Below are 24,484 nucleotides of genomic sequence, written 5' to 3'. Positions count from 1 at the left end.
GTTTTGATTTTTTAAGGAAACAGTTAAGAGGTTTCACAGCCCCATTGAAATCCCTCCACCCACGAAACCAACTCCCATGAGGAGAGGGTAACAGCAGAACAGAGGGAAAGGCAGACAAAAGGGACAAGCCAGAGAGATGGTGAAACCACAGAGAGTAGCAGGTCCCAGATCGAGACAGGGGAAGAATAGTCAATCTGACATTTTTAATACTCTAGGACTTAGTTTTATGACATTGTCTTAATCACCTTTGAACTTCAGTAAGATTGTCACTGTCCTGTAAACTAGAGTCCTGTTGGAGAACCAAGGTTATGAGCAATATCCCCAAAGACACCATTGTGGGCACAGCCCTATCTATGTTGCAGAGCAGAAAAGAACACTGTGACTGAGTTCAGGTCACGGGAAGTGTATGTCGTGCCTGGTAGGTTACAAAAATGTTGTTCATCTAATTATTACCTCAAATCTCTTTATAGTTTTTTAAAGTTCAAGGTTTATAAAAAGTTTTCCTCACAACAACTCCTTGAGGTACATGTGTAAGTATTAGATGTTTTTAGATGAAGAAAATGAGACCTAAATAGGTAAGTTAGCTTGTTGAAGGTCATATGACTGAAACATGCTGTCCTTTATGATTTAAAATATATTAGATAAAATAACAATACTTGCTAGCATTCATGGCTTATTTAGCATTTATAGCTTTGTGGTTTGCAAAGCACTGTACACATGCTGTCTGTCAACCTTGGAACAGCTCTGTGAGGTAAGTGCTATTACTATCCCCATTCTACAGATGAGGAAACTGAGGCTGTGGTAAGCAATTTGCCCAGAGTCACACAGCTATTGTCTGAGGCATAATTTGAACTCAGTATTTCTGATTTCAAACCTAGGTGACCTATGTCTCACTTGATCCTCACAACAACCCTTTATGGAAATGGATGGGCTTGCTTTCTATGTGCCAGACACAATGCTAGGTCTCAAATACTAAAATGAAATCATCTCTGCCCTCAAGCAAATATTCATTTGGGGGAAAACAATAGGCACACATGCAGAGATAAATATAGAATTTAAACAAAATAATTAAAAAGCAATTTCCCAGTGAGGAAGCACTAACACGTTCAGGGATCAGGAAAGGAAGTGTCTTCTTATAGGGCTTTTAGGGAAGTCAGGGATTCTAAAAGGCGTTGACAAGAAGGGGCTGTAATTCAGGTATGAGAGGATAATTTGTGCAAAGACATGAAGACAGGAGATAAAACGTTGTGAGAGAGAAACAAGTAGGTCACTTGAGCTGGGACATAGAGTATATGAAGAAAAATAAACTCTAATAGGCCTAGAAAGGGTGTCTGGAGTCAAGTTGAGCTAATAGGCATTCTTAAGCACCTATGATGCTTCAGGCCCTATGTTAAGTTCTAGGGATACTAAGAAAGGCAGAAACAATCCCTGTTCTCAAGGAGTTTTTGATCTACTTGGTGAGACAAAATGTGAACAACTACATAAAACCAAGATATTTACAGGATAGATTAGAGATACTCTCAGGGGAAGTCACTAGCATCAAGGGAGACCAGGAAAGGCTGATTGCAGAAGGTACGATTTTGGCTGAGACTTGAAGGGAGCCAGGAGGCAGAGGTAAGGAGGAAGAACATTCCTATTGTGGGGGACAGCTAGGGAAAAGGTACAAAGTCTAGTGATGCAGCATTTTGATTGAGGTAAAGCAAGAAAGCCAGCATTGCTACATCGTAGAGTAACTGGTGTGGGAGTAAGGTAGAAGAAGACTGGAAAGATAGGAGGGGGTCAGGTTATGAAGGACTTTAAAAGCCAAACAGAGGATTTTATATTTGGAAATAATAGATAACGTGGAAATAATAGATAACCATTGGAGTTTACTGAGTGGGGGGTGGGGTGGAGATTATGGTTAGACCTGTACTTTAGGAAAATCACTTTGGTAGCTGAGATAGACTGGAGTGGGGAGACATGAGGCAGGGAGGCCATCCAGAGGGTTATTGCAATAGTCCAGGTAATGAGGGCCTATACTGGAGTAGGGGCAGTGTCTGAGGAGAAAAGGGAGCATATAGTACCAAAAAATGTTACAATGGTAGAAATGATAGGACTTGACAACTTTGTTGGATATGAGCAAGGGCAGAGAATGAGAAGCTGAGGGTGACAATTAGGTTAAGAACCTACTAGAGAAATTAGAAAGAGGAGAGGTTTTGTGGGAAAAGATAGTGAATTTAGTTTTGTTCTATTTAAGATGTTCAATGGGCAGTTAGAGGTGCAGGATTGGAGGTCTGGAAAGGTTAGGGCTAGATAAATAGATCTGAGAATTATCTGTATAGAGATGGTAAATGAATCCATGGAAGCTGATTAGAGCATTTAGTGAATTGATATGGTGAGAGAAGGTGAAGAGAGCCTTGTGGGACACCAGCAGTTAGTGGACATGCCTTGGATGAGTTTCCAGGGAAAAGAATGAAGATTGAGAAAAGGCCAGTAGAATTTGGCAATGAAGAGATCATTGGTAACTTTGGAGGGAGCAGTTCCAGTCAAATTATGAAGGGCTTTAACCAAATGAAAGAATTTGCCTTCTTCAGTTTTAATTTTAGAGGCAACAAGGAACCAATGAAGTTTCTTGAGCAGGGGAGTAATTTAGTCGTACATGAAATATAGTGTACAAAGTAGCAGTAATATTGTAAGATGATCAGTTGTGAGTGACTTAGCTATTCTCAACAATAGAATGATCCAAGACAACTCTGAAGGATTTATGACGAAAAATGCTATCCATCCCCAGAGAAGGAATTAATGGTGTTTGAATACAGAATGAAACATACTTTTTTGACTTAATTTTTCTTAAGGCTTTTTTGTCTATGTTTTCTTTTACAACATTACTATCATGAAAATATTTTGCATGCCTACACATGTATAAACTTGTATGGAATTGCTTGCCTTCTCAATGGTAGGGGAGGGGGGCTGTCAAGAGAGAGGGAGAGAATTTGGAACTCAAAGTTTTAAAAACATGTTAAAAGTTGTTTTTACATGTAACTGGGGAAAAATAAAATACTAAATAAATTTTTAAAAGAGAAATATCACTTTGACATTTATATGGAGGAAAGATTGGAAATGAGAGAGCATTTGAGGAAAAGACACCAACTAGGAGGCTATGGTAATAGTCAAGGAAAGAGGTGATGAAGACTTGAACTAGACTAGTATCTCTCTGAATGGAGAGAAGGGTGAAGATACAAGAGAAGTAGTGGAGGTAGAATTGATGAAACTTGGCAACTGATTATATATGAGGTTTAAAGGACAGTGAAGATGTAAAGACACCTACACATTTGCACAGCTGAGTGCCTGGGAGGATGTGGAACCTTTGAATGAAGAGGAAAGTTAGGAAGAGGGGTGGTTTTGATGGCAAAGATCACAAGTTCTGTCATGAACATATTGAGTTTGAGATGCCTATAGGACTTCCACTTGAAATTGTCCAATAGGCAGTTGGTGATACAATACTAGAGCTCAGGAGAGAGGATTAAGTACATAAATCTGAACAGAAGAAATGCACAATGTTATGTCCATTTTACAGATGAAAAAACTGACTCTTGGAAGGTGGAAATCACATTCCCCAAATCACAGAACCAGTCACTGGCAAAGCTAAAGCTAGACTCTAGGTCAATTGACTCTCAGTCCAGTGCTTTCCCCGCTATGTTAAGTAAATTTTTTTTTAAAATACTAATGTATAGGCAGATGTGCTTATTGAAATACACCCATCCTGTCATGTGTCTCTTGGTTTTTATATAGGACAAAATATTGGTACATGGGTTTTCCCCAAATTTGCGTAAAATATGAGCATTCAAACTTGGGCAATAGAAGAGACAGTAGAATGCGGTGGGAAGGAAGTTAGATAAGGAGTCCTAGCTATGTCCCTAAGTTGCAATATGACACTAAGCAAAGCCCTTCCCTTCTCTGTGCCTCAGTTTCTTCACTCACAAAATGAAGGGGTTGGACATCACAGACTTTAGAGTGGGGGGAACTTTGGAGGCCATTGAGGATAATGTCATCATTTCACAAATAAAGACACTGAGGACCAGAGAAGATAAGTGACTTGACCAAAGCATCCTTAAGTAAGCAACAGAACTGATCTCCAGATCTAACTTTTTCATGACCATGAATGATACTTAAAATCAACAGACTTTAGTGAAAATATCTAGTGTTAGATCCACTCTTGTTATGAATGAACTCTTCCCAAAGGTGGAAGAAAGTGCTTGCCTTTTTTCCACACTTCTCACAATCTACTTACCCATAGACATCACTTCCTAGGTAGGAATCTTATAGTCCCTACCCCTGGTCACTGAATGAGTGTTACCTCACTCAAAGTGAGAACCTGAAAAGGCCTCAGTCTAAAAGGGCCAGGGTCTCACATTGCATCCTGGGCCATCTCAGCTGACCTGATGAATATCTGGCCACTGGACCCAGATGGCTCAGGAGGAGAAAGTAAGGTTGGTGCCCTTGCACAGCCCAAGCTCACTCAAATCAAAATCAACTGCAAGTCATATCATCATCTCCCCAATATCATGGTAAAGGACAAACACAACTCACCTATCCACAGCATGTTCCTCATCACCCCTGCGCAATTCACTGCCATTCTCCAAACGCACCATCGTGTCCATGCGCTTCACCATCAACTCCAATAGGTCACTCATCTTTCGTAGAACAACCCGGGACTCCAATGCACCAATAACTGTAGGAAGAGAACTCAGCAGAATTAGGCCCAAGTAACTATGGTGAGGGGGGTATTTTAGAAGCAACTTGGCTCACAGGGATCAGGGTAGGTCAGAGATGGCACAGGGCCAAACAAAGCTTCATGGGATCCTTTTTGGTATTCCTATTGTGCTGAGAACTTCTCATCAGAAACACAATAACAGTACTGATAGAATCTGGGGCATAGACCACAATCCCAAATTCAAGGCTTCTTTGTAGAGTAGGATTGGATAATAGGAAGACAAATAGACATTTTCCTGACTACTTGAGTACAATATGTACTTTTTGTCATTTAAATAGAAGAGGGAAAATTGAGAGAATAGCAGTGGATCTTTCAGTTATTCATTCAACAAATATTTATAAAGCACCTATCACATATAAGACAATGAGCTGGGTCTTGGGGATACAAAACACACACATAAAAAAAAGAAAAGAAAAGAAAAAAGAAAAAGAAACTCATCCTCATTTTTAAGGAGATTCCATTCTACTGGGAAGATACAACATATTCACAGATGAGAAAAAGTAAGAATTTGAGGAAGGAGAACCCTTAAAAGGATCAGAGAAGGATAGAGGTGATACCTGAGCTGAACACTGAAGGATTTAAAGAATCTAAGAGGTAAAAATGAGTGGGAGAATGAATTCCAGCAGATAAGAATGTTGAGTTTAGAGGCCAGCAAGTAGTTGTTTGTTTGAAGTACAGAGTAATGTGAAAGGGAGTATGGGAAATAATCTGGAAAAGCAAGTTGAAGGCATGTTCTGGAGAGCATTAAATGACAAGGTGAAGGAGTTAAGTAAAAAATGAGAGAGAAGACAACTTCAAGCCAGGCAAATTCCTAAGATAACAAATCAACAGAGTAGCTATGGTTTTGTCACTTCTCCTTCCTTTGCCTCACTCTGGTCTCCAGCTGAAAAAAAGTGTAGGTGAACTCCAAGCAGAACAGAATACTAATGTCTTCATTTGAATGCCTTAGGCAAAATTTAAAATTATTCCTCCTACCTCCCATCTCATAGAACCTCCATATAACAGAAGTTCTGAAACCACTTACTGCCTCTATTTTCCATACACCTCTCAGTCTGCAATATGGTTTCAACACCACCACCCTGCTGAAACTTGTATCTCCAAGGTTACCGATGAACAATTTACTAATTGTTAAATCTGTTAGTTTTTATGTAACGTTTATGTTATTTTAGTTTTTTAAAAAAAATAATAACTATTTCACTACACCTACCTTTCCTACTCTTGAAAAAAAAGAAAAACAAAACTCAAATCCTTGTAACAAGTATAAATAGTCTTGCAAAACAAATTACCCCCATTGCTAATGTCCAAAAGCATATATCTCATTCTGCACCTTGAGTCCCCTCAAACTTCTTGTTAGGAGGTCAGTAGCAGACTTCACCATTAGTCAGACCTCTGGAATCAAGGTTTGTCAGTGTTCAAGTCTTTCATAGTTGTTTTTCTTTACAATGTTGATATTACAGTAAAAATTGTTTTCGTTCTACTCATTTAGCTCTTTATCAGTTCATGTCTTTTCAACTTTCTCTGAAACCATCATTTTCGCCACTTTTTAATGGTGCAGTGGTAGTGCACTAACATTTCATTAAAATCACATACCATAATTGGCCTCAGATAATCCCCAATAGGTGGATACCACCTTAGTTTCCAGGGTGTTTTTTTTTCCTATTATGAGAACTACTTTACATAGTTTTGTACATAGGGGTTCTTTTCCTCTTTGATCCTTTCAGGGTATAGACCTAGTACTGCTATTGCTGGATCACAGTACACACAGTTTAGTGACTTTGGAAGCACAGATGAATTGCTTTCTGGAATGGCTAGACCAATTCACACTTCCGCCCAGAGTATGTATGTGCCTGTTTTTCCATAGTCCTTCCAGTGATTTATTTCTTGCCACCTCATTCCTTTGGCTCAGCTGTTACAGTGTTCTTTTCAGCTAAGCCAACAATCTTTTGGCCTAGGATTCGCAGAAGATCTCCTTTTTGACTCCCTCAGGGTCTCAGCTTTGAACAATGCTTCCATATTCAGAGGTAGTTTCCCTCTGGGAGGGACTTTACTTTTAACGATTATTAACCAAGTTATAGTTCACAGGTTCTTCACAAGTCTTGTGCAGAAGAATGACTGGGGATGAAGGTATTGAGTAGTCTGTGCCCTAAGGCAAATTCATTGCCTAGCTTCATACAAGCTTCAGAACCTTTCTAAAGTGTGGAATGATTCCTTTGCAATCTGAAAAGGCTTTCCCCTCAAGTCTCTGCCCCTCAGGTCTTTCAACCTAATCTAAAAGGATTACGCTTTTATATATTAATTACCAAATTCAGTGGTCTTTTCTCAGTCCTTATTCTTTTTGACCTTATTTAGCATTTGACTCATAGACAAAACTCTCCTGAACATTCTGCTCTCCCTGGGTCTTCATGACACTGGTCTTTCCTAGTTCTGCTTCTACTTGTTTGCTCCTTTTCAGTCTCCTTGATACCTCCTGACCTGTAATGGTAGGTGTCCCCCATAGTTTTGTCCTGGACTATTTCTCTTCTCTCTAAATGTATACTCTTGGTGATCTCATCAGTTTTCATGGGTTCAATGATCATCTTTATGAAGATAACTCCTGAATCCTTATGTCCAACCATTATCTCTCTCACGAGCTTTCATCCTATATCTGCTGAATGTCTGCTAAACATTTCTACCTGGATGTCTTATATGCATTTCACAAAACCCATTTTCCTTGCTTGTAAGCCCACTATTCTTCCAAACTTTTCTAAGTTTATTGAGAATATCACCATCCTTCCAGTCTCCTGTGTTCCCTATTCTGAATCATCCTCACCTCCACAGCCCTAGAATCTAATTCATTTATCATTCTACCTCCACTTCTCTTCCCTTTCAGGTCTATTAACCTAGTTCAGGTCCTCATTAGCTCTCACCTGAACTGTTGAAACAACTCCTCGTTGGTACCTGTGCTTCAAGACTCACCCCTCTTGAATTAATATTCGTACTCTGCTCAAGGACATTAGTGGTTCTCTATCACTTTTGGTATACAACACAGACTCTCTAGCTTTTCATTTTAGATCCTTCACAGGCTACATTTTCACACTTACTTCAATCAAATCAGACAGTTTACCACTCCCCCAATTCATCATTCTGTCTTGATTCTCCACATCTCCTACACCTGAACTGTTTCCTTAGATTCCTGTTTTCATCTTCGTCTTTTGGAGTCCTTAATTTTCTTCTGGGTTCAAATCACACACCATTTTAGTGATAGAAGCAGTATCCTAAAACAGCTGCCCCTCCTTATCCCATTCCCATTCAAGTTAGGCAAGTTTTTTCCTCAAAAAGTATTAAAAACCATCAGAGAACCAAAGGCTCAGGCTATTCACAACACTTCTTGATCACCTGAGTACAAAAAAGCTCCAAGTAGCTCCAAGACATCTCTGAGGTTTGGCTGGTGCTACCATATTATTCAAAGGCAGAGAAGCTTCAATCAGCTGAACTGATTTATGGTGTCCTCAGCATATATCCTTTGTTGAATATCCTTCCCCAGCTATGGCTGGGCAAATCACTCTCTTGCTTTTTTTTAAACAATTGAATGAACAAGTGCCTCATTTTGTTCTGATATCAAACTTAAACTTCCTGGGGACTGACCTAAGTCAGGTATAGCTCAGAACAGTTGGCATAGTGATGCAGGATTGAAAAGGGACAATCTTGTTGAAGTGGTTGATGGCTGATGGAGAGGAAGGTGAGCCCAGACTGGTCTCCATGCTTTTGAGGTTTGTTTACTTTGAGACAATCCCTCTCTTCTGGGACATTAAGGTGTAAACTGTCTTTGGTCATTCAATAGGGATAGATTGATGTGAATATGCTTGGTGTCAATAAGAGACATACCCTCAAAAACAAAACAAAACTGCTACGGATTGCTTGTGGTAGACTTTGTATAAATTCTTGTATCTAGGTGAGATAGAGGTTTGTAGGCCCACTAGCTAATAGGCCTACACTAAGGCCAGTCTCTTCCCCCAAGATTATAATGTTTGAGAAACCATGGTGAAGAAACTGGGACTTTCTATGTGACATTTGAGAGGACACTAGGAGCTGTGCCACATGGACTTTGTTGAGAAACACAGGAAAAGAAATTTCCTGATATGCCACAGGAACCTTTCTGGAATTGGAGATAAGAACGAATGCACCAATTATACCCCCAATTGATTTGTTGAGAATAGGGGATGTTATAGTTTGAAAGAAGTAAAAAGAAAAGAAGCTGCCACTCTCACTCTTGTACTGAGAACTGTAATTTCCTCTGTCTCTTTCAGTCTCTGTCTATCTCTCTGTTTTTCTGTCTGTAAGAAGTCCCTGCAGAGCTCAGGCCCTAGCCCTCTAACCCCCCCACTCTGGCAAAAATAATTACTGTTTGCATATAGCATAAATAATTCTGAGCTGGGTTATCCTACTCTTGGTGGTTATCCTTTAAATTAGAGGTGTTGGGAGCTCCTGGGCCCCTCAGTGGGTTCCTACTGGCAGCAGGAAGAAATTCCCATGATGGAGGATAACTATTGAGAGGAAGAGGAACTCAGGCCTGAGCATGATTGATCAATATGATTGTCATTGTCTGAGTTTCCTGTTGGCTTGCAGCACCTAGACTAGCAGAGGGGGCAGCTAGGCCTCAGCAGTAGCATCACAAACCTGCAAGAAGTCTCTGTCCTGGCATGGGGAGGGGCAGAGTCAGACTCTACATAAGGATCCTGCCTTGCCCTTGGGAAATCAGGGGATGATGTAGCAGCATGTGCCCATAGTAATCTTCTGTTCTAGCATAAGGGTCAAAGCTAGGACCTGGAATAAGGGCCCAACAAGGTCAGCAGAGCTTAGGCCCAAGAAGAGGAAGCTGTTAGCCCAGGAGGGCTGTGGTAGAATCCACAACAGCACTCAAGCCTTGATACAGTAGGGTAGCAGTTGACTCTGGATAGTGGGGCAGATGCCAGTGGTGGCTATGGCCCCCAGGGGCAGGAGCAGCAGGCAACAGCTTGGGCCCTATTAGCACCTACAGTCAAACAGGCATAGACAAACAGTCCCCAGCAGAGTGAGCACTGGCATAAGAGGCGCAAAGGACCACGATAGCCCTTTGATTACTACAGAGCTCATTGGTCCTTCCACATGGCTGCCTATCATAAGACTCAGTAGTCTTTGGACAACTGCTGCCTGGGGAGGCACTGGAGGACCAAGAGGTGACATTGTTGGGAGGTGACTTTCTTTCTGGTAATGAGGGAGAGTTGAAAGTGCCCATCTACCCCCTCACAGAAGAGGGGTATACATTGTCCAAGAGCTATAATGGAAACAAGGGAAAAGAATCAACATTTATTAAATGCCTACTGCGTGCTAAGCACTATGCTAAATACTACAATATGATCTCATCTGAACTTCACAACTACCATGTTATTACTATCTCCATTTTGTATTTGAGGGAGCTTAGACAGACAGAGATCATATGACACACAGCCAGGAAGTGTCTGAAGTCAAATAGGAACTCAGATCTCCTTGACTCCAAGCCCAGAGTTCTATCCCCTGTGCCGCCTATAAGCAAAGATAGTTATCTTCCCTCCTCTACCTGGCCCCACCTCTGTAGGAGAAGATCCTGGTTTCAGAGGCAGAGAACACCAGGGCTTGAGGATACAGGGTGCTTTTCCCTGACCTGGGACAAGCATCATCTGCTGCAGCTCCTGCTTGGTTCACCTCTTTATATCCAGAGACCCTGTTATGAACTACAAAGACTTGGAACTGCCCACTACAAAGACCAAATTATCTAGATCTTGGACTTAATTCTTTCAACGTGGGGAAGGAAGCCTGAAATTCCTGGTCTTTGTTTTCCCAAATTCAGTCTCTGCTTCAGAGGATTGTCACGTCATTTGTTCCGTTTTGTTTTCGCTATTTTTCTATTTGTCCCTCCTACATGTTAAGGCCCCAGCACATCCCTCCATCATCCTTCTTCCTCAGGTCTAGGATGCAAAGAAAAAATAATTTGCCCTGAATTTAGGCCTATTTCTGCATAGCTCAACTCACTGACAGCACGGGAAGAGTGGGAACAAAGCCAGAGCTTGCCCAGAACTGGGCCATTGAAATGGAAACTTCCCACATTTTGCTAGGAAGATGAACGCTCTTTATGCAGGAGACTGTGTTTTTAAAAAATGAGCAAAGCATTTGAAACCAAATACCATTAAACAGCCTCATGATTCTCCAGGATTTCTTTTCCTTTCCAATCACTGCTGATAATTAGTAGTGTGTGTGTGTGTGTGTGTGTGTGTGTGTGTGAGCATGTGTGTTTGCATGCATGCGCATGCACGCATGCCCAAGGGCCAGGGAGTCCACAGATTTGGACATGCCTTATTAATTAAATCTTTCTTTGGGTTTTTAACAATCCTGCTGAATAAGCTCAAAGCCCTTCAGCTCTAGGCACTTTTCTTTCCACATGCAAAGCCCAATAGTTGATCAGCCACAGGATTTCTAATAAATGGACAAATTTATGCCGAGCTCTATGTGTGGGTTTTGGGAAAAGGGGGAAACAGACACCAGAGAAGGACCTGGGAGAGAAAGGACATATATATGACACACAAGAGAGGAGTACCTTTTAGATAACAGGATTTAGAGTCAGAAAAGGACCCTTTAAACATCATTCAGACCAGTTGCTCATTGTTGGAGATAACCAGGAGCAATTGATCTCAGGCCCTCTGATGCCAAACTATGTTTTTTTCATTATCCTCCTGCTGCCAAGACCTGTGTTCTTGCCCTGACTTTGCCACCAACTAGCTGTTGGATCTTAGAGAAGTTGTTTTCTCAGACTTCATCTTGCCTGAGTATAAAACAGAAATAGATTATTCCCAGCCAGCTCTGGCACTACCTCATGGAGAAGGGAAGGGAAAAAACATTTATTAAGTACTTATTATATAGTATGATGTGCCAGGCATTGTGCTAAGCACTTTACAATTATTATCTCATTTGGTCCTTAAAAGAACCCTGGTGAAGGAGAACTTTGTACACATCAACAGCTACAGTGTGCGATGAATTTTTCTGGTAGACTTAGCCCTTCACAGCAATGCAAGGACCTAAAAAATTCCCAGTGGACTCTTGAGGTAAAATGCCTTCCACATCGAGAGAAAGAACTACGGAATTGGATCGCAGAATGAAGCAGACCATTTTCTCTTGTGTTTTGTTTTTTTTTCATGGTTTCTCCCATTCATTTTAATTTTTCTATGCAATATGACTAAGGTGAAAATGTATTTAATAAGAATGAATGTGTAGAACCTATATAAGATTGCACGCTGTCTCAAGGAGGGAGGGAAGAAGGAGGGGGAAAACTCTAAGTCATTGTAGTGACTGTAGAAAACTGAAAACAAATTAATTAATTTTAAAAAAAGAACCCTGGTGAATAGAGGCTATTATTATTACCCCCAACTTCCTGACTCTAGGCTCAGCTTATTATCCACTGTGACACCCAGTTATCCCTAAGTGCACAGGGATGCAATGAAACTGACTTGCAGCTGGGTGAATAGAGAATAGGGGCTAGGAGTTGTCCCATCCCTAGGGGAAAAAACTAGCTCTTTCTGGTCAGCCCTCCCTATCCTCAGGGATAATGATACAGCTGCTATCCACTGTCCTTGAAGAGAGGTCACAGGTAACTTTTTTTTTTTTTTGAGGCAATTGAGGTTAAGTGGCTTGCCCAGGGTCACACAGCTAATAAGTGTCTGAACTCAGGTTTTCCTGACTCTAGGGCTGGTGCTCTATCCACTGTGCCACCTAACTTCCTCTACTGGTAACTCCTTACAAAACAATCTTTTCCTATTCCCTTGGAGCAGAGAAATTTTAGCTTAATCCCCTGATAGAGGGGAAACAGAATGAGGGTATCACCAATACCACATGTGTCCCCTGTAATATTTTTCTTTGGAATTTCTGTTTACCATGACTGTCTAACTGAAGTACTATTCTCCCTTACCATGTAAATGTAAGTCATTTCCTGGCTGGACACCCTTGCTGTACTAAGCACACTTGAGATTAGAGAGGAGAGATCACTTCCTTTGGAAAAGTCAGTTAGCTTATCAATTCCAAAAGTGGGAGACAGGTCATATTTGAACAAGAATAGGTGTAAATTCCTGGAGGCAGGACCTGAAACTAGGGCAACAAAAGGTATAGAGCAAGGAGGAAGGAGGCAGAGCTTGTTGGCTATGGGGAAATGGATGAATATTTGAGGGATGGAGGAGCTTCCCCCCAAAATCATGCCTCCCTACAGGTGAAGGAATAAAAATTGGAGTGTTCATATAATCCTTAATACTCAGAGATCTCTCCCTTCCTGGACCCAGAGAAAGTTTCTTAAAATGAGCAGCTTTGATGCCTGGGCCGGGAATGAGTTGATTCTAGAAGAGTGGGGACTAGATCTGGGTTTTGTTGATATAGAGAACTCCTGGATGGGAAAATCTTTCACCTATATACATCAGCATGATCTCTGCAACTTGCAGTCTTAAAAGAGTTTCCTGGAGCACTGAGAAGTTAAGTGACTTGCTTAGGATAGTATGGATAGTACACAGGATACTCAATAGTACACAGCTAATATGGGTCACAGATAGGACTTGAACCTAGGTAAATTTCTTTGCTGCTCCTTTTTTTCTTCCCTCCCCTCCACCCGCCCTAAAGATGTCTACCATTAGACCTAAATATGCTTACCTTTTCAAAGTTATTTACGCTCCCATTATTAACCAAGTGTTACCCAGTATTTAGCCCTCTACTCTGACATGCTTTCCATAAGTGTTTGAAGTGGGAAAGAAGGAATTTGGAAGGTCTACCTACTGGGCCACCTAGCTGCCCCAGTAAACTAAGGGAGTAGAATTAAAAGATAAGGAAGATATAGAGTGATAGTACTCCTTCATTCAGACCACATCTTGAATACTGAGTTTATTTCCTCAAGCAACATATTAGGAAAGATCAAGAATGTTTATAAGAAGATAACCAAGATAGTGAAAGGTCTTGAGATCTTAAGGATAAATCAAAGGAACTGAAGTTGTTTTTTTATTTTTGTTTTTTGCCAAGAAAAGAGAAGATTTAAAGTAGATATGATGAATACCTTCAAATATTTGAAGGGCTGTCATGTGGGAGATGGATTGGATTTATTCTCCTTGGCCGCATGGACCAAAAGAAAAATAATAGTGTAAACTTGCAAAAAGGAAAAATTTGGCTTGATGAAAGAAAAATTTACATGCTTTATTCACTTTAATCTCCACCAACAGGATTTGGCAGAATTAGTGTTTAAATACTGCATTTATTAACAGTTTAGTCTACAGAAGAAAAAATTGCATACCCATAATTGCTACAGATGAAAACACATAGGGAAATTTCTAATCTATATGGAAAGGAAGTTTTTGGATCTGGAACTAGATGTTAATATATCTTCTCAGAGGAAAGGAAGGAAAAGCACAGAAATGAAAGGAATTGATAAGATGAATAGGATCCGGAGGAAAGCAACCAGAATGGTGACTCTCCTTGAGATCATTCATGACATATGATCTCTAGGAAGATCCAAATTTGAATCTGCCTCATACACTTACTAGATTGTGTGACCCTGAGAAAATAACTTTAAATACTCCATGCCTCAGTTTCCTCATCTGTAAAATAGAGGTAATGGATCTGATAGCCTCTCAGGTTCCTTTCACCTCTCTCTATATGGTTCTATGATTAAGGAGACTTAACTTGGAGAAAACAAAAAAGAAACATGATATGTTCATGAAGTCTTTAAAATATTTGAAAGGCCATTATGCACAAAGAGGATTATGCTTGATCTGTTTGACCCCAGTAGATAGAGCTTATGGATAACAGATGGAAGTTACAGAGAAGTAAATAATGTTTAATGTAAGGAAAAAGTGTCTTAGAGTTATCTAAAAGAAAAATGAGGCAGCCACCTCAGGATATTCTGAGTTCCCATCATGTAATGGATCTTTAGTTCTTTAACCCAAGATTAGATGACCATTTGTTGGGTATCTTGCAGAGGAGATTATTGATCAGGTACCACCTGGTTGGGTTAGTCTCTGAGGTTCTGTGATTGTGTTGGATGTCTAAAGTCCCCTTCTAATTCTAGAACACCGGCTCCTGTAAAGTGGTAAAAAAGTGGTCTCTCTGAAGACAGGTGGATGGACTTGTTATCTTCAAGTTACCTTCTTTAAGTGAATTTCATAAGCAGAACAATTATTTCTTCCCCTTCCTCTTCCTCTCCAATACATTAAGTAGTACTTTTGAATGAAAGGTTGATGACTCAGAATAAACCCAAACACGCTTAAAAAAAAATTTCCTTATTCCATCCCATCCCACCCACCAGACCAGGCATCTCAAAGCATTGTCTCACTTAGTTACCTAGTTTTTTAGTTGGAAATCCCTTCCCACTCCCACTCCCACTCTAATACCAGTTATTTATATTTTTATAATCACCAAAACTAATTCTAGGGCCTCCTAATCCTAGAATCCTTTCATGCAGTTCAATCAAATCCTTGACAAGGTTCATGTGAACTATGTAGATAATAGATCCTCATAAGTTTATTAGCCTCATAGATCCCAGGGAAGCTTTAGTGAAATCATTTGTTTCTAGTTTACATTATATTTCCTCAAATATCTTGGCATCAAGACCTGGGTCTGGTATGCAGTGCAGTTATACCATTTGGGACTTTCCTATCCCAACATATCCTAAGCCCTTTACTGCCTAGACCCCTGTCTTAGATTATATTTCCTCTGTACATTAATGCAAGTTACTGGAAACAAGAACCTAATGTCATATAATTAATTAATCAACTGATTTACTAATCAATTTATTTGATTATTCAACATCTATTGATTGCCCAGCTCCTTCTCACAGTTGACAAAGGTAAAGCCAGTGACAAGAGATTTGACCTAACTCCTACCCAAAATCACCAAATCTCGAATCTAAAGAGACGTTAAAGGCCATGTATTGTAACATTAACAGGAAACCCCTTACAATATGCCTAGCAAGTGCTCCTCTAGCCTGGTTGGAAGACTTCCCCTAAAGAGGAACCTTCCTGCTCCTCCATGAATGAGGCAGTCCATTCTGCTCCTCTACATTCTACATCGATTTAGCTCACAAACATATTCTTTGCCTAGCATTGGAATGGTGCCATGTCAAGCCCTCTGGATACAAAGGCAAAAAGAAAAACAATAAAAAGTCTTTTCCTTCACAAAGACTTTTTGCTCCACTATGAAATACAGCACATACACATATACTACATTCTCTGGGCTGCCCTCACAACTTGGCACCTCAGTAGGATGGCTGGTATGGTAGAAGTGGGGGAGAATGGCCACACAAACTCAGAATTCAACCAAATTCTGCTTCTTATATACACTTTCTCCAACCCCTCTGTACCCCCAGGTCAAACATTCTCTGTCCTCAGCTGATCCAGCAGGGGTTCTTGTGACATACTTGCCCATTGACCATTTCTAGATAGCACTCTAGTGACTTGGGAAGGCTCAAGTATCGTTCTCTCAAGAAGTTTCCCCAGAGCCTTGTAGAAAGAGTCTTAGTAAAGTCCATGTGACACAGTTCTTAAGTTAGAGACTTGCTTCCACAAAGATCTAGGCCTTCCATAACTAGTGGAAAAAACATGCTCAGCCATAATACAGTCAGAGAGAGATTTTTAACTGACTACATGCATGACCTCCAATTTGTTCTGAATCATCATAATTAAATATGTTCACTGGCTGAATAATCCTACTATACCTACCAGTCCAAAAATCCTGAATTTATGCTCAAGCTAACTAGTCCCCTCTGGGTACCCTCCATTCTCTAAGAGTCTCTAGGAGTTGCCTGTGTTGGATTGCAATACCAGACCTGAGTTTGTGGATGGATCAGTTGGCTTTCATGGTTTCTTTTGGGTATCCTGTGTTCCCCAGGTAATATTTCACCCAGTAGATTAGATTGGAAAGGAGTATTCCTTTCCTATTATCTGCATGGAGATTCAAACCCCTTTGGTTGGAATACATGTGGCTGAGTTCCCTGACTCCTTAGTAGGTACCAATATTATGATCTTCAGAATCATCATCTTCCAAGCTATTATCTAGCTCTGACAATCTCCATAGCAGAACAATGGGGCTGTTCTTTTCAGAGCCTCTTAGATTGCAATCCATCCTCTGCTCTGCTTCTTCAGAAAGTCTTATTAGTTCTTCAATAAGCGGTAGTTTGTTTTGGTACATTGTCTTTTTATAGTACTGACCATTTGGTGAGGATGGGGATGGGTGAGTTACATTATAAACAGGCAGGTTGCCCAGTCTCTCCATGACTAAATCAGGGGTCAGCTGCCATTGTTCTGTTATTTTATGTCTTCCCTGCATAGCCAAGTACTTAGCAGAAAGAACCCTACCGCCTGAAGGGAGATCTTGGCAGTGAACTTGGGCTTCATCCTGCTGATTGTTTCTAGCAAAGCTTCTCAGATCTAAGGCCAGAGACAGACGATAAGCCTCCTTCAACGTGTCTCTTTACTGAGACTCATACTGATTATGAGTCCATCGTCCCCATTTTCTTTAACCCCAAAGCAGAAGTCAACAGAAAAATGTGGCTCTCACCCAAATAGTATCAACTATGAGTTAAAGCCTAAGGTCAAATAACTTTTATGCAGGTATAGCCCTGTCCCTACATGGGCTTGGTGAAACAGATTTTAAATGGCAAGAGGAGGCCCCAGAGCCATAGGCTTGTAGGGAGGATCCAGAAACCCTAAATGTCCTTTCATTCTACCTGCACCCTCTCCCTACAAAGACTGTTAATTGTGGGCAAAACTGTCCTTTCCTCAGCTTAGCTGAAATTTCATCTTGCTTTTAAGTTAGAAAGATTTCCCTGACTCTTGTATATTCTATTGATAAACTATTCCACATAATTTCCCTAATTATTATTTTACTGCTTGCTTTGATAAATGATTGCTAATAACTGTGATTATCTTTTTTGTAATAAGCATTTGGTAGGAGTGGACTCCCTCCTTCCCAGAATGATCAAAGAAGAAAGGAAGTAAACAAACATTTACTAAACAAATTTATTTATTAAACAAAGGTTTATTGATTGATTGATATTAAGCACCTGTTTGGTGCCAAGCAATGTACTAAGTGCTTTAGAAATAATATCCCATTTGATCCTCACAATCCTTTGACGTATAGGTGCTGTTTTTAATCCTTATTTTCAACTGAGGAAACTGAACTAGACAGAAGTCAAGTGACTTGTCCATAGTCGCACAGCTAGTAAGTTCCTGAGGGTGGATTTGAACTCAGGTCTTCCTGATGCCAGGCTTAGGGATCTATCCACTACAGAGTCTGGCTATTAAAGAAAGTGGTTTCTAGTCTGATTCTCAGAAGAGAATCATATTCCTAGACTGTAAATATGTTTGTAGACAGGAGGTAAGTAGCCAGTAGATAGGTTGTGATTGAAGATTAGTGAGAAAGTGGGGATGGTAGAGGGGGGCAATCTGTTGGAGGAAGCAGGATGGAATAGGATTGCTTGTATATATGAAGGGAATTTGCCTTGGAAAGAAAAGCGACCTCCTTACGTGAAATAGAGATGAAGGAGGAAATAGTAGCAGAAGACATCTGAGTGATGTGATGAGAAACAAGGAAAGAGAAGGAACTCTCATCTGCAAATGGCCTCACATTTTTCAGTACAATATGAGGCAAAGGTTAGCCCAAAACTCTCCTCTTGAATGTAGGAGAAAGGAGTGATCCTTCATTCATAGCTATCTTCCTACTGTCCTCAAACCTGGTTAAATCTCCCCATTTCTGGCAAGCAGCACCCAATTGGGGTAGATGTCAAAATATAGGTCAATATATTGTTATTCACTCAAGTTTGGAATTAAACTCCATATATATAGTTTTTCAACTCAGTGACAGCACATTTTAGAGTCAATAATTACAATTTGTAAATTGGATATTGAGTCATGCTGTCAAAAAGTCCTCTGCTGGCAAATGTAAAAGGGTTTTGATAACTATCTTTCTCTTGGTCAGTAGCATAAAAGGCTTGCTTGAGTCTGTATAAGCCAATAGTGGTATATGTCTGAGGCAATGGACCAGAGTTTTCAACACTGGTTCATAATTTTCTTAATGATTTCAAAGAGTTTAGCCAGGGGTGGGGAACTTACAGCCTTGATACCACATGTGACCCTCTAGATCCTCAAGTGCTGCCCTTTGACTGAATCCAAACTTCACAGAACAAATCAATCAAAGGGTTGCACTTGAGGACCTAGAGGGCCATATGTGGCCTCGAGGCCACAGGCTCCCCACCCCTGGTTTATATCAAACTGACCTATCTTATCTTTCTGCTTTTTTTCCTTGATCATATATTCCTAAGTGATATCTTTGAGTAGTTTGCTCATATAAGCATATTTCTTTACAAATTTGCTTCAGGTTCACCCATTTGGATTATAGGTCCCCACAAAGAAGTTATGGTGAAGACTGAGAATGTAAAATGTATTATTTTACTAGACAGGAGATCTCAGATGATCATTGGGTTCCAGTCCTTCCATAAAAAAGCATTTGAAGAAAATTCCATTAAAGCTTGTTATAGAGCTAAATTACTACGGACCACATGACAAAGACCATCTATATAAGGGCTACACTAGAGTGAATCTGTAGTTTCCTAATTAAGTTGTTGATGTCAACAGAAGAATGGACATGTGTAATGTTAATGGGATTTAACATCTCCACCGATTAATAGGCCTCATGTGGAGCCCATTAAAGGAAACTTGCTTAAGACAGGCTTGCTTATAGGAAGGCTTTCATACCTTTTGCTAGTTTCTAATTAGGTACTGAGTCACAAGGGTTGTGATGCCATCTAACTTTGAGAAATATATATACATACATATATATGTACATGTACATGCTCTGAGTTAGTATTTTGCCTTGGGGGTTCCCTTATGAGAAAGACTATTTGATTTCCTGGTTGAGACTCTGAGCAGCCATATATTCAGACCTCCCGACTGCTCAGATGTAAAGGCTGTCTCAACCCAGGGATGTATGTAAAGTGTATAGCAATATTGCTTTGGTTCAAGCAGTACAATCCTGTCGGTCTTTATTTCTCTGCTTATATTTTCTGTTTGTATTTTCTCTGAAGTTTAGGGTACTGACTTTTCCCTTGAACTAGTGAATTTAATTAAAAAAGATTGTTGACCCCTTAAATAGCTTATCTTTCCCAATACAGCAGATCTAAGAACCTGTGCTAGCAGCCATCCTGGGTATGCCAATGTGGTTGCCCTTACAACATGTTGGCTTTGCCACATCCAGACCCAGTGAACATTTTGGCATGTCAGTGCTGACTGCACCCAAGTCCAGCTTATTCAAGATACTAACAATATACTATAAAAAGGAAATTGGGGCTCGATACCTGAATATTTTGACCAAATGGTAACAAGGAGCATCCTCAAAGCAAAAAAATGTCTTCAACTCAGAAATAATCCAAGAGACATTTGCCTTGGTGACTTTCCAGTGCCTGAAGAGTGGAAGGAACAATTGAGGGGATAGTTCAGTAAGTGAAGAAAGGTATTCTTTGTAAGAGTGGGATGTGGAAAGGAGAAACTCACAGAATTCATTTTACTTACTCTTGATTCTCTTGAACGAAGTCAAGAAACTTGAAAAATATCATAGACAATCTCAGAAATAACTTGAAAGAACTAAGATCAACAGTATCATTACAGAGTTCAGAAGTCCATGCAGATCATCCATAGTAGCAACATGGAAAGTCTTAGATGATCCCGATGTGTGTAGATAGTACACACGGCCAAATATTCAAGACGTCCTAGATTGCTTTCTTGGTAGTCAATGATCCTCCTTCCCTAAACCTGGGGCATGTTCTTTTGCAAATATACACATTAAAGAAGAGTGAGCATAAACTTAAGAGTACAATGTAGTGGAACACATACATTGGGAAGACGTAGTCAAAGTAACTCATGCTCATGGTATTACCTGGCCCTGATATCCTTTCTCTTCTTGGGATTTCTCATATTGCTGCCAATGTGTTCAGTGTCCCTGGTTTGGTGAGAGAAATATCTTAATTCCTTCTCCCTCCCCTGCAAGTTAGGTAAGTATTTTTTTAAGTATTGAAATTATTCTCAAGATTTGATTTATTCAACGGACTAAAGGCTCAGGCTATTGTCACTTCCTGTCAACCTGAGTATAAAACACCCACAGAAAGCACCAGGTCCTCTCTAATACTTGGTTGGTGGACTACCATAAACTATTTAGAGGCAGATGAGATTTTCTCAGCTGAATCAATTCACTGAGTTCTCAAAGCATATCCTTTGTTGAATAACTCTCCCCTGCTATGGCTCAGTAAATTTTCTTTTGTTAACTGTTTCACCTTCAAGTATTTCATCTCATTCTTGGACTTAAACTACCTACGACTGGCCTGAGTCAGGACAAGCTCAGAATATTGGTCTTGCTCTTCTCTATAACTTAGTTTCATTATCTCTTAATCAGCTCTTTTCTCTGCTGCCAAAGGTCTTTCTCTTTGAAGCTGCTTCCTGCTCTACGTGCTGCTTGTATCTCTATTTGGAAAGTGATTTTTTGCTCCCTGCTTTGGTCTTCTTGACTCTCTAAATTCTGCTGAATGAAGCATCTGCTACAAGATGTCAAGGCCTAAAAGAGAAGAAGGAAGACAGAAAATCCTCTTTTCTTTCTCTCCTTTACCCACCCTTTGTTAGAGGGAAAGGGGTCACATTCCACATAATTATTCTTTGCCTCAAACTGGCAACCTCCAGAACTCCGCAGATTTAGTCTTTTAAAAGCCTCCAGGAGTATGACAAATTTCCCCCAGCCAATAACCATCCACCCTTTAAATTCTACTGGAAAAAATTTTACACACTTTGTAAAAGAATGACAGGATACAGACATATCTTCACACCTCACCAGCATATCACTTCATGATTTCTATTATCTGCTTGTTACCTTCTGTGATTACATCTGTGGGGAGAAATAAAATTCACCCAATACTGTGCCTTCCAAGTGCCCTTCCCCCCCTATCCCTAAGGTAATTAAATAAAAAATAAAATGAGGAAGTAGAAAGCTCTAACAACTAGGGGAATCAGTAAAAGCTTTGTAAAGAAGACAACAGTTGAGTTGAACCTTGAAGAAAGACAAGGATTTTGAGAAGGAGAGGGGGAAAGGAAGAAGGACATTATAGGAATTCATGGAGGCAGGAACTGGGATGCCAAGATGTGGGAGGAAACAGTAATACAGTTTGGTTGTAGCAGAGCATGCAAAATGTGGTGTAATATAAAATAAATCTGGAAATGTGAGTTGAAACCAGATTATAGAGGGCCTTAATAGTATGAGGACTTTACATTTTATACTATAGACAATAGAGAGGCACTCAAGGTTTTGAACAAGAAAATAATAGGCCCAAGACCTATGCTCTTATTTCAAGACATCAAAGCTTCTATAATCTTATTGAGATGGCTCTACCCATCACCAGTGCAGATTGCAACCCATCCATTCATCCTAATCCTGGCCATGCTCTCCAACAGCTGTTCTGTGGAAGATCTACTTGCTGGATTGAAGGTTTTCTTCTAGGTCTTTCTACATTTCTTGTGAACTGCTGCCTTCTAACCATCTGTATAGAAGATGGATTATGATCTATACTAGTGGAGGGAATACTCATCAATGAGACCACAAATCTATTGGTGTCTCAGAGTTCTCAAATGAAAGATAAATTGGAGTGGGGTTAGATCAGAGGCAAGGATACCAAATTGTAGACTATGAGAATACCTTAGGCATATTGACTTTTTATTTCCAGACCACCACTATAAAGCGAATATCACAATAAAATCAGTCACCTGAATTTTTTAATTTTCCAGTGCACATAAAAGTTATGTTTACACTACACTATAGTCTATTAAGTGTGCAATAACATTATAGCTGAAAAATAAGGAACATACCTTAATTAAAAATACTTTATTGCTAAAAAATGCTAACCATGATCTGAGCCTTCAGTAAGCTATAATCTTTTTGCTGATGGATGGTCTTGCTTGGATGTTGACGGCTGTTGACTGGTCAAAGTGGTGGTTGCTGAAGGTTCTTGAAATAAAACAACATTGAAGTTTGCTGCACCTGTTGACTCTACCTTTCACTTGAACACTTAGAGGCCATTGTAGGTTTACTGATTGGCTAATTTCAATGTTGTTGTGTTCCAGGGAACAGAGAGTCCAATGAAAAGAAGAGAGATGGGGAATGGCTAATCAGACAATACACAACATTTATCATTTAAATTTGCTGTTGTATATGGCATGGTTCATGGCACCCCAAAACAATCACAATAGTAACATCAAAGATCATTGATCACAGATCACCGTAATAGATGTAATAATAGTGAACAATTTGAAATGTTGCAGAATAGCCAAAATATGACACAGAGACATGATGTGAGCACATACTATTGGAAAAATTAGTTTTGTAGACTTGCTTGATATATGGTTGCCACAAACCTTCCATTTGTAAAAAATACAATATCTGTGAAGTACAATAAAGCAAAGCATATAAAACAAAGTAGGCTTGTACTATAACAATCCCACAGGGAAATGACAAGGACTTTGAGAGTTACGAATGAAAATAAGGGGATGAATAAGAGATATTGTAGAAGTTCTCATAAACAGTTTTCCTTTATGTTGAGCTGAAATTTGCCTCTCTGGAACTCACTTAACATTAATTTTGCCATCTGGGACCAAGAAGAATAAGTGTAATCCTTCTTCCACTACAGACAGAGTCTGAACACAACAGGGTAAAACAAGACTATTACTCCCACCTCATTCTTCTTGCTTCTATTAATGTAGCCTAAGGTTGTGGCAGGGCTTGTTTTTGTTTTTAACTGCCATTTCACACAATTGAGTTTTTATTGAATCCACAATCCACTGAAATTCCAAGGTTTTTTTTTTTAAATATATTCATTTTTAATGTTCTACAATCACTACCATAAAACTTAGATTTTTTTTCTTCCTACCCACCCCCCTACCTCTCCAAGATGGCATACAATTCTATATAGGATCTACGCATACTTTCCTATTGAATACATTTTCATTATAGTCATGTGGTGTAGAAGAACTAAAATAAATGGGAGAAATCATATAACAAACCAAAACATAATACACATACATACATACACACACACACACACAAATTCCCAATGGTCTTCTAAGGCAAAATGCCTTCCACATTCAGAGAAAGAACTACGGAATTCAATCGCAGAATGTAGCAAGGTTTTTTTAAATCACAAATTATCTACTTATATCTATGCATCTCACAGTTCTTCAGTTGATAGTGTAAAATTTGAAGTAAAGGACTCTATATTTATCACTATTAAATTTCATCTTATTAGACTTGGTTCATTATCCTAGACTTTGGGGATCTATTTTAATTCTGATTATAATCATACTAATCATACCATCTAATATGCAATTCTTCCAAGTTTGGTGTCCTATGAAAATCTAATGAATATATGTATTGTGCCTTTATCCAAATCACTGATAAAAAGATTGACTAGCACAAGTTCCAGGATGGATCCTTGTGATACTCCAACCAAGACTTCCTTCCAAACTGATATCAATCTATTAAACAACTATCTTTTAGTTTGGTCATTCAACTAAGTCCACATCTACTTAATGTTATTATCATGTAGAGAGAGTAGAGGTGTCAAATCGAATAGAAACAAATCCCTTCTAGCAACATATTGACTCTATGTTGTATTGTATTTTTATTTATTTT

General features: G+C 39.6%; 1 protein-coding gene across 4 annotated transcripts in view; it reads right to left on the bottom strand.

Annotated features, from left to right (window-relative positions):
- Positions 1–24,484, bottom strand: part of MGAT5B (alpha-1,6-mannosylglycoprotein 6-beta-N-acetylglucosaminyltransferase B) — a 130,734-nt gene that overhangs the window by 88,988 nt on the left and 17,262 nt on the right. For all 4 annotated transcript variants that reach the window (XM_072645112.1, XM_072645111.1, XM_072645114.1 and 1 more), the window contains one exon: positions 4,570–4,711. In XM_072645112.1, the coding sequence (XP_072501213.1) occupies positions 4,570–4,711 (142 nt within the window). The remainder of the gene's footprint in view (positions 1–4,569; positions 4,712–24,484) is intronic.

This window comes from Notamacropus eugenii, chromosome 2 (genome assembly GCF_028372415.1).
Source record: "Notamacropus eugenii isolate mMacEug1 chromosome 2, mMacEug1.pri_v2, whole genome shotgun sequence".
NCBI lineage: Eukaryota > Metazoa > Chordata > Mammalia > Diprotodontia > Macropodidae > Notamacropus > Notamacropus eugenii.
Note: the sequence above shows the minus strand (reverse complement) of the source record. Positions and strands in the feature narration are given on the sequence as shown.